At 34.9% G+C, this 11,039-nt stretch overlaps 1 protein-coding gene across 1 annotated transcript; it reads right to left on the bottom strand.

Moving 5' to 3' along the window:
• Positions 1-6,799: 6,799 nt before the first annotated feature.
• On the bottom strand, positions 6,800-8,915 carry LOC143573403 (protein STRICTOSIDINE SYNTHASE-LIKE 12-like). Its single transcript, XM_077058292.1, has 3 exons — positions 8,639-8,915; positions 7,459-7,713; positions 6,800-7,381 (listed from the first exon to the last, which is right to left on the bottom strand). Exons 1-3 carry the CDS (start codon positions 8,884-8,886, stop codon positions 6,898-6,900), a joined length of 987 nt encoding a protein of 328 aa, XP_076914407.1. The 5' UTR covers positions 8,887-8,915; the 3' UTR covers positions 6,800-6,897.
• Positions 8,916-11,039: the final 2,124 nt, after the last annotated feature.

Consider the following 11,039-nt stretch of genomic DNA (forward strand, 5'->3'; position numbering starts at 1 on the left):
TTTAATACTAAAAACCTTTAATATGATTTAGTATCTATTATATATATAAAAATATATACACACATATATGGCATTTAGCCAAGGTTCGAAAACGTGACTAGTTAACATGTCGGTTTTTAACAAAAATATTAATTAATCCTAATACTTAAAATATTATTAATATGATTCTTGTGATTAAAAAGAGTGCTACATTGTAAACAAATTAATACAAAAAAAAAACAAGCGCTGCTGGAGGGACTTAAACCCGTGCCCTCCAGCCAGAAACTCAATAACACACGCACAGCCACCCAGCCAAGCTGTCAAGTTGTCTAATACCTGAAAACGAGTTCATTTATCTTATAACCCATCACACCCAAATCACTTGTTTAAACCCTAGAATCATAAATCGATCACTACGTTAAGGATTTGAGTAATTAAGATTAGGGTTAACATAGACTAGATCAAGACGAACTAGAACATACGTTCATGGTTGCAAAAATCGCGCCTAGGCACCGAGTACTCAACGAGTAATCCCCGAGTAATCCCCGCCTAGTCCGAGTTCTCGGTGAGCCATCCCCGAGTACTCTCCGACTAAGGTCGAGTACTCCCAACTCCCCAGTCGACCGCCTAGGGTCCGCCTAACGACTTTTGCAACCTTGCATACGTTTAATTACCTAAATTGATGCACCGATGCTGGTTAATTAGGGCGAAGTGCAGCCGGCTAGAACAAGAATGAGAACACGTACTAAAAGCAATCTTAGGTTGAATGGCTATAGGGGTTTTGACGGCGCTCGTATGTGGGTTATGTGTGCAGGTTTAATTGGATTGTGGTGGTCGATATATTGCGTATTGAAAATTGGGTTGCGTCGGCCTAAACCTAATTAACTATACAAATCGTCATTGATCGATTTACCATAATAACAGTGTCGGTAGGCCCATTATGGCATGTTTTAACGAATCCATTGATTGATTTCCAAAATAACGAGAATTAGGGTCCAAGAATGCTTAAACGGGTTGCGGGTATACGGAAATGGGTAATCGGGTTAACGGGTATATGGGTTAATGGATAAAATATATTATAAATGCAGCTTTTGCAAATATGCCCCTCTACTATGAAGATGGAAACAAAGTGAGTTAAAAGTATAGTTTAGGGTAAATTTTGGGTATATAACAAAGTTGTTTTATATTAAATAACAAGTAATAATTTGATAAACGTTATATATATAATATTTTCTTGGTAAGACGGGTCGGGTGAAAGGTAAAAATATTATTCGAAAAAATCCGAGTTGTTACACAAACCAAAAATAAAATTTAATATAGAGAACAATTAATATAGATTCGTGTCGATGTCTTTGGTGAGAACTTCACCAGGAACTTCTTGACTCGAGTCTTCCACACGTTGAGTATCTTCACGTTCATCTTAGTTTTCCTTGGTATGGCTACAGGTTCTTATCCTTGACCCAACTCCATTGGCTGCAACAAAACATGAACATAATAATATATATTGAGCGTTGGTTGAGGCACGTATTCAATAAGCTTCCCTCAAAACAGATTTCGGGTCTCTACTAAAGAGTCTGTATATCTCCCAGGGTACAACAGCCGAAGCAGTATGTACTGCCGCGAAAGGCTACACGCTAAAGGTTACAACGGGTATATCGGTATTCTTGAAAATAAATATGCTAGAATAATGTGATGAAGGAATCAAGTAGAGAGTACTCCTCTCTAACCATATGGATGTTTGAGTGAACACCTTTTTCTAGTCCTTTTTCCCAAATGAGGCACAAAACCAAGTAATATATTCAAGAGTTGAAAGAAAACAAGTGTCTCACTTAATTAGTGACTTAATGTGTGACATTCGTCAATTTCGGGTCTTGTTTGTATTCGTTTATGCATTGTTTTACGTTATAAACCTACCCGTTTTGTAAACCGAAACTCATAATATATAAAATATTGGATTTTTATGTTACCAAAACATTCTCTTTTGTTCAATTTGAAAAACCTCTTTTACGGATTCGAAAACTGACTTAAAACGATTAAAATACATCAAAAACGAACTTCCGGACACACAAACGAACCACAAAAGACGAGCTGGGCCACCCCCCCCCCCCCGGGCACGCCGTGCGACCAAGGGGTCAAGGGGAGGCCGCACGACATCTAGGGCCACCTGCACACATTTCGTTTTTTGTTTGTTGTTTTGTGCTTTGCTTGTTTGTTTAACCAATCTATTTTCATGCAAAACATAAAAGAAAACCTTGTAAATAAGCTTTGACCCTTACCCTATATATACACACTCATCTTCTTCATTTTACACTTGCTCTTACTCCAAATTCTCTCTCAAATCCTCCATAGATTCAAGGTTGTTTATTTATGTATTCTTGAAAGTTTGACTTCTCAAGTCAAACTAACTATAGTCTTTCATTCTAACTTGTTCATTTAACATTAATAACACTTGAATATTGTGGTACAACATATATATAATACACACCCCTTGTTACCTTTGATAGTTACTTCTCCGACTTCGGTTGGTTAAGTTTCGGACCTCGTAAGGCAAGGCTTTATGAAGGACTTCGTGTTCTTAATATATATACACTCACATAACTTGCTTGCACATATTATTCATGTTTAACTTCTGCTCATTTTAGTTTTTAGTCACATTTACAAGTCATGGGTATGTGGAATCCATCTATGAACTCATTGTGAGATGGAAACCGAACCAAACCGAACTTTTGTTAAAAAGACTTGTTGTTGACTTTTTAGTTGTAGAACTTAAATATTCTCATTTGTACATTATTATACAAGATCTATGATATATGGGTATGTGGAATCCATCTATGAACTTGTTGTGAGATGGAAACCGAACCGGTCCGATTTTTACTCGCTTAAAACACACAAGCGTGTTTTTCGCTATCAAGACTTTTATATTTCTTTAAAAATAGTTTACAAACTGATTTTTATTATTTTCTTAAGTACTTGGAAATGTTGGATACAACTTGATCTCATAACAAAGTTTGGACCGACAAAACCGAACACTCGCTTAACGTACGTTGTTAGTTCTAAAATAATAGATCTACATACTTGGTTAAGTCTTATAAAGTTTTTGTGAGTTATCTCATAACAATTAATATTTTGGAAAGTTAACTTTGGGTTTGACCATTCGTCAAGATCCGAACCAACAACCCGAACACTCGTTAAAGACCCGTTTTAGTATCTTTAGCCCAATGGAACTTGCATTTTAGCAGTTTTCCCACCTTATTAATTAACATTGGTTAAGTAAATATTAAGGGTTGATACTTTAACCCGGTTTCGAGCAAACTTACATTTTAAAAGGGTTATTATTATAAATTCTTAAATAGTTACGTTTTAAACCTTGAACTTTAATTGCTTACTTTTTGCAACAATTATTTTATTTAAAGATCTTCAATACAACCTTTCTAAATCCAAGATTTTCTTTTATATAGGTTTCATACGTTAAACCCGTCGTTCCAGCAAATCTCCAAATTATCAACTTTCAAGTTTATTACTTGAACGTGAGTAACTTCATACCCCGTTTTCTATCTTTTGTTTTGGGGTGACATTTCATCTTATCTAAACTAAATGTTTTATACTTGGGTCTTAAACCACAAACGTTGTTCTATACTTTACTTGAATAATCGCTCGATTTGGTGTTCTATGCTTATTTGCCTATGTGTTTATCGTTTTTGGATGGTGGAACTATAAATCCTAGACCATTTGGCAAGCCCTCATGACAAGGTGTCGTTAACGTAATACAATTAACGATAACTATAAAATCCTAAACTATTTGGCATCCCCTTATAGTTGGGTGTCGCTAACTTGTTAGCGATAACTATTTTATCCAAGTTTATAGCTCTTATTTATTGTTTCGTATACTAGTTTTGTGGCTTTTCTTACTATATACTATTGTTGCTCAAACTTATGAATTGCTCACCAACCTTTGTGTTGACAAACTTTATTTTATGAAATGTTACAGGTTTACATCTTGGTTGATTTCGGATGCTTGAAGAAAACGTCACAAATACCATTAGGATATTAGCAAAAATGAACAATATTTGATTTGCTATATTTTGTTATGACTTGTTATGAATATTGTTATGTGACATTTTCGATGATGTGAAATGAAATGAGTTTATTAAATATTGTCGCTTTAATAATGTCATGTGCTTATGGGCAATCGTTACACCTCGGCATGTTACGCCGCCTTTGGTATTATTATTACAATAATTAATTTCCATTCACATTTTCTAAATTTTCCAATAATAAACATGTTAGATATGAATGAATATGGTGATAAAACCATCAAAAAGTAATCATGTTACTGTTCATTGTTCATGGGCTGTGAAACTTTAACAAACCGGCACAACAACAGAAACCGGGTCTAGCAACATATATGTGATAAGCACAAGTACACAACTTTCAGAGTAGAATGTGAAATGGACCCAAAAGGCCTAAAACCAACATCACGAATTTTAACGTGGTTCGGTCCCTGTGAGGGGACCTACATTTAAGGGTTGTGACTAGATATTTCTTATTAGCTCATAACCAAGATTACACAATGTAGGTCCCAAAACGATCATCCGAACGGATTTTGCACTTGATAAACGTGTCGAGACAGATGCGGTAAATCAAACGATCGAACAAAAATATAAAGATAATAAATATAGTAAACGACTCCGTAATCGGTTAAAATTATAATAAACGAGCCGATCCCACCCAAGTTGAGCTCCCCTTCGGTGGTTGATTACACCATGAAAACACACACGCATAAAAGGCTACAAAATGACATATTTATAGCCTAACACAATACAAATAAACTAGAAGATCTCCCGTTGAAGCTAAACGCGCGTTCCCGAAGTTCTCGTTTCGTGTCCGGTTTTCTCGTCGGCTTTAATTATTAACTTGACCGTAAATATATAAAGAGTTTCGTAATTTGATATCGTAAGCCACTAAAATTGGGCCTTACACACAATTACATGATCGGGATATATATATATATATATATATATATATATATATATATATATATATATAATAAACAAGATTAGGGTTAAACATAATTAGAAACCAAAACCGAGCTTTCTAATAAAACCGGCACAAAGGCCTTCATAACCCAATAGTGTTAGCTCAACGATCCCTCACACCTTAACGAAAATTATAATATCAAATATAACTTTGCACCATTTTATTCTCCTCTTCCACTCGATCTTGTCTATTCTTCAAATTCTGAAGACATACGATCGAGTTTAGTGTTTTAGTTTATGACTTTATGGTATAGTGTCTAGAGTCTAGGATTTCGTAAGTTTTCATAGAAGTCATTACAGAGAAGACAAATGAAAATGAGAATGGTATAATAGCTGTATGATAAATTGAAAATGATATGTAGTTTTAGGTATATATAAAATTATCAAAATATGAATATGCATATAGGCAATTAAGTTTAAGTTGCACATTAATTTGTGTAATAAGTTAAAAGTTGCGGTTAACGCATCTACGGGCGAGCAAGATCTGGCTTTGACCTGAGAAACCCGAGACACCAACCTGGGCCAACCCAAGACTGTTTGTCGACAAAACACTGATTTGGTCTCAGGTTGAAGAATTTGTTAAATTGCATACAAATTTGATCAATTGAATTCCATAAAATGAGCATGTTGGTTCATATAAGAAAGATATGTGGATACTAAAGTTGACACACAAAACTATATAACAAAGATTGGTGGATTTGCCATATAGGGCATGTGAGGGGAAGACTATTCCACAACATTTCTACTGAAATTACTCTATGCATGCATGCATGCATGCTTGTTTGGTCCGCCATTTTTTTACCCTTTTAGCTTTTATAAAAGGAAATTGTTAATAGAGTTAACTAGCGGTATTACCGGCGCGTTGCGTCGGGCAGGTTGGTAAAATCTTGGTGCGCAGTAACAAAACCTAAACATTGTCAGTCTCAAGCGTTGAGGTGGCAAGTTAACGTGAATTCGGTCGATTTTCATCACGTTCATTACAATACCGGAACCAAAACAAAAACAAAATTAGAATTCGGACGGCTTTTGTTATGGTCGTTACGATATCGGAATTAAAACAAAACACAGGGAGTCGACACGAATTTGGTCGGATTCTGGCACGTTCGTTACGATACCGAAATTAAAACAAAAACAAAATTGACATTTGGTCGGTTTTCCTTACGTTCGCTACGGTATTAGAACTAAAAGAAAAAAAAAACAAAATGATGTGTACCAATAAAGTGCCGCAAAGCTGTCCAATAGAGCTTTGCGGCACCAAAGTTGCCTTTTATACTTATTAGTAATTTGTATTTATCATGAGAACTGTACAAATAACTAGAGTAGTTAAGTTAACTCTAGGGTAATTATTATTATTACTCTAAAACTTTTGAACTATAATGTAACTAGTATTACACTATATTATTTTTTATAACATAATTACTCTATTTCAAAACTGTAATTACTTTATTTATTTGTATTTTTAGAATGTTAATTTAACTTATACCGGATCCCACCTCATGTTAATAACATATATTAAATTTAGTTTTTGAGTTAACTACGACGACGAATCCAATCCAAAATACTAGTGGCGAAGCTTGGACTGAGGCACCGGGGAGTCGAGCTCAAAATGTATACAAAATTTCACAAACGAGGGGGGGCAGACTCAAATTTTCGGCCAAAAAAGGCTAAACTTACACTACGTATAAAATTTTCCGGCCGAAAACGGGTAAATTTACACTACTGCGCAAAAAAACAGGGGGCCGAGGCCACCCCTGGCCCCAATAAAGATTCGCCCCTGCAAAATACGCTATATATAGTCAGTTAGTGTAACAAAAATTAGAAACATAAACATTATGATGGTTCATTTAACCTTATTTAGTGGTGCGCTACAACACATGGTTATCTAGTTAGAGTAGACACCAATAAAATTGGTGAGACGAGAACCCACATAAAGTTTTCCATTCTGCTCTTGAACCAAAGTGATTGATTTATTGAAGAATTGTGTGGCGAATGACACTGTTTGCAACACAACTCCATCCGAATTAAATCTCACACCTAGAGGTGTGATGAGTGGCGTTGGTGGCATGAATCCAACCGAAAGTGCCACCCAAAACTCTCCGAATAACCCTGCTCGCTTTATTTTATTCGGGCTTCCATTATTATTTAGCAAAAGTTCCAATTTATTTACTTTGGGCCCAGCTAGCCAATATTTTGAAATTCGGTTACCGGTAGCCTCAGGTAGTAGAACAAATGTACCATCGCGACTAACTGCTGGACCACCCCCGCCCGAGAGACCAGTATGCAAAACGTCTACACGTTTGGCAATTGGATTGTAACGCAATAATCTACCGGTTGAATCGGGCTTAAATCCAGGTCGCCTAATATCTCTACATCAAAAAATATACTCATGTGTTAAAACAAGACTAGTAAACATTTAATCTATGGTTTTAGTCAATATAGTTACCCGATATCATATGTCAAACTAGCATCACTGAAATAAACATTGCCTGTTATCAAGTCAACGTCAACACCAATTAAAAACTTGTAACCACCAGAAAGCTGAAGTGCAGGTCCGCCGGTAGGCCCGACAACTAGAAGCCCATAATATGCATCAACTATGTAAAGGCGGCCGGTTGTCGGATTAAAGCTAAGAGCCAATGGCCTTCCGCATGTTCGTCCCATATCCGGATCAGTTGTACCATCACAAAGTGTCTTATTCCTAATCAAAGTATTAAAAAGAAAAAAAATAATGGATATTAGATTTTAATAATCTCAACTAAATGCAATTGGTCGATAATAATCTCAACTAAGTTTATTGTTACTGGTGGTCCCAAATTTAAAAAAGTTTGCACTCAGTGGTCCCCCGTTAAAAAGACATAACGGCGTTATATTTTTTTTTCAAATTTCAAACTAATGTTTTATGGCTTTTGATCGGAAGAAGGATACAATTCGACTGATTTAAAAACTTAGTTCGAAACGATGCTCCAAAACGACGAAACAGTGTTTCAATTCGGGTGTTTGAACTTTTAGTTAACAAAAGTTAAGTCGTTTTTATCACCGTTTCGAGTCAAATTTTACATCAATTGACCTGCATCCTATTTCCGATCTAAAACATCAAAACATTAGTTGAATTTCGGAGTGTGTGTGTGTGTATATATATATATAGCATTAAGTCATTTTTAACAGGGGGCACTGATGCAAACTTTTTTAATTTTGACACACCAATGACAATAAACTCAGTTGGAATTATTATCGGATAATCACATTTAGTTGAGTTTATTAAAATCAAATATACCAAAAAATAATAAGATGTATATACTAAAAAATCCCCCAAAAGAAAATTGGCATTTAACTGGTACTTTAAATTTCAATAATTTAATGAAAGATCAAGTTTTGATCATTTAAGCTAGATTCATTTGTAAACACTTTGTAAAATGAAATGATTATTTGTTCCGTTGTTCGTATTAATTTTATTTTGTTAGTTTATGTTTGTATTAAACACGTGCAAGTTCATTTTACAAAGTCAACGAACAAGAAAATATGCTAATGCTATGTTCGCGCTCGTTTATTAATTTGTTCTTAAACGAACACGAACAACCTCAAGCCCTAAACGAACAAAATAACTGGTTATGCAGTTAACAGACCTTCCGGGTGCAGTATATGCGAAATCCACAAAACCTACATTAGGGCCTTGCCATTTCATTATCCTGCCATCAAATACGGTCGTATAGGGACCTTCAGTAAACAAGAGAAATTCACGAAATGCAGCCGATTCAGGGCTCGAAACCCCTGGAGGCAATTCAAGCTTATTAAAGCTGGCAAACTGACCAGAAACAACAACAAAAATGGAAAGTATTGCAACAGAAACAGAAAGCAAGGATACCGTTGCCATGTTTGGATGTGTGTTTCAATAATATCGCGCATAGCCTTATTTATAGAAAAAAAATAGTTGCTGGATACGTGATGATGTCGCGACTCGTAACTTGTAAGGGCCGTCGTCTGGGATTCTCTATCGTCATTGTGGATTCTGTCTAAACAAATCGTGTCTAAATTTAGGAAATCTTGGGTACGTGTCTTCAACATTACGTGAATGAAACTGATTAAATTTTGCCTAGGTACTCTACTATTCTCTATATATAACAATGGTGAGTGACCTCATACAGCTTGATCTGTGTTGGAAATGAAACTTAAATGGATACTAAAAAAATTGTTTTGCTTTTTTTTATACATGTGAATACTAAAAAACGCTTTTCCTCTTTATCATATATAGTGTACATAGTAAAAAGAAATATGTCTTTGTGGTATTTACAAGAAATCAATGAATTTGATCTTATGCATATGTATAAAGCCATAAAGGTCATAATATTAATTGTTTAAGGTTTAGCATATATGTTTCCATATCGTACGTGTTGAAGGACTCGGCTTCTTATTCAGCTTGAAGAGGTTGAAACACCAAACCGAGACGAGATACATGTGTATAGGATCGCAAACTATTAGTTTCGTGATCGAGCTATGACGTGAAAGTAAAACCTGGTTAGTTTCATACAACCCTGCCTTAACTAACAAATACTAAATTTTATTATTATACAAATTGTAAAAAAAAAAAAAAGTTTTTATTATTGTATTAATCTTTTGTTGCATGTTTAGGCGGGAAACGGGTTGGAATTAGAAAAGAAAAAAAAATACATGTTAGATGTGGATGAATATGGTGATAAAACCATCAAAAAATAATCATGTTTCTGTTCATGGGCTGTAAAACTTTAACAAGCCGGCCCAATATAATCAGAAACCGGGTCTAGAGCATGTGATAAGCACAACCTTCCTTTAGTTAAAGAGTAGAATGTGAAAGGGACCCAAAGGCCAAAACTAGATGGGTGGGCCTAAAACCAACATCACGTATGGGCTTGGTTTAGTTAAAGAGTAGAATGCAAAAGAGACCCGGCCCAACTACCCAAAACATAAATATCCGTTTGCTCTAGGGCCGTTCAAACTGCTTGTGGCCCGAATTCGCTTGTCGCTCGCTCGGAAATTGCTCGGATAATGCTCGCTCGTTTTTTCGCTCAATTGTAAACGAGCCGCTCTGCTCGGTTCAGTTTGCAAACGAGCCAGGCAATGAGCAAAGACTTGCTCGGTTCAGTTCGGCTCGAATATTTTTAATTTATTTTATATATAATTATATATGAACAAATATATAAATATATAGACAAAACACATAAATATAAGCTTAAAATTTTTTTAACCCCTTTAAATTTTTCCTATTCCTATAATTTTGTAGTTTTATTTGTTCCTTTCAAGTTTTTAGAATGCTAGAAGTTTGTTTACGTGATCATTTTATCTTACTTCAAACTTACTTTTAATAGAAATTTACAATCTATTACACGTTTATCTAAACACTACTAATTTATTTATAAAATATATAACTACAACCTTTAAACTTGTTTGTTATTGAAAATTTTAAAGTGAAAAAGAAATAAATAATGCTCGAAATCGCTTCATGTTCGATCGAAAAATGCTCAATTCAATTTTGGCTCGTTTCGGTTTTTGCTCGGTTCGAATTCAGCCGTTCGGTTCGGTTCGGTTGTAAACGAGCCAAGCAACGAGCGAGCCTTCGCTCGGTTCGGCTCGGCTCGTGAACAGCCCTAGTTTGCTCACGTTAATTAATGTTTTAAAAATGATTACACTTTTGGTAGGTCTGTAAACGAACCAAACATTTTGAACAGTTTGTTAGTCGTTCAGCATGAAATTCATTTATGTTTGTTTATTTAAAACACGAACAGCATTGTTTGTTGACGTGTTCATTTAGTTAAACGAACGAAGATAAACACGTCTCCTACTCTCATTCGCTCATTTATTTTCGTTATGTTCGTTCGTTTATATAATTGCTTAAATATATTAGAGTCCATTACAATTTAGCATAGTTTTATCTGCCAGTAATTTTTTTCCTTTTGTCATGAATAATCTACTAAATCAATGACTTTTAGTATTTATACTTTTAATTGTTTTAGTTAATAAAACTAAATAGAAAAAAATCACTTATGAATTCCA

This window comes from Bidens hawaiensis, unplaced genomic scaffold (genome assembly GCF_021521415.1).
Source record: "Bidens hawaiensis isolate Kalapana, Puna unplaced genomic scaffold, B.hawaiensis_p1.1 tig00026411_1, whole genome shotgun sequence".
Taxonomy (NCBI): Eukaryota; Viridiplantae; Streptophyta; class Magnoliopsida; order Asterales; family Asteraceae; genus Bidens; species Bidens hawaiensis.

Bases quoted from the DNA above. Each gene is read 5' to 3' on its own strand.
- LOC143573403 (XM_077058292.1), bottom strand. From the start codon at position 8,886: ATGGCAACGGTATCCTTGCTTTCTGTTTCTGTTGCAATACTTTCCATT. The intron at 7,714-8,638 runs GTCTGTTAACTG...TACTTTGATTAG, and splicing joins GCATATACTGCACCCGGAAG to GAATAAGACACTTTGTGATG. The intron at 7,382-7,458 runs GTAACTATATTG...TTTTTGATGTAG, and splicing joins AGTTTGACATATGATATCGG to AGATATTAGGCGACCTGGAT.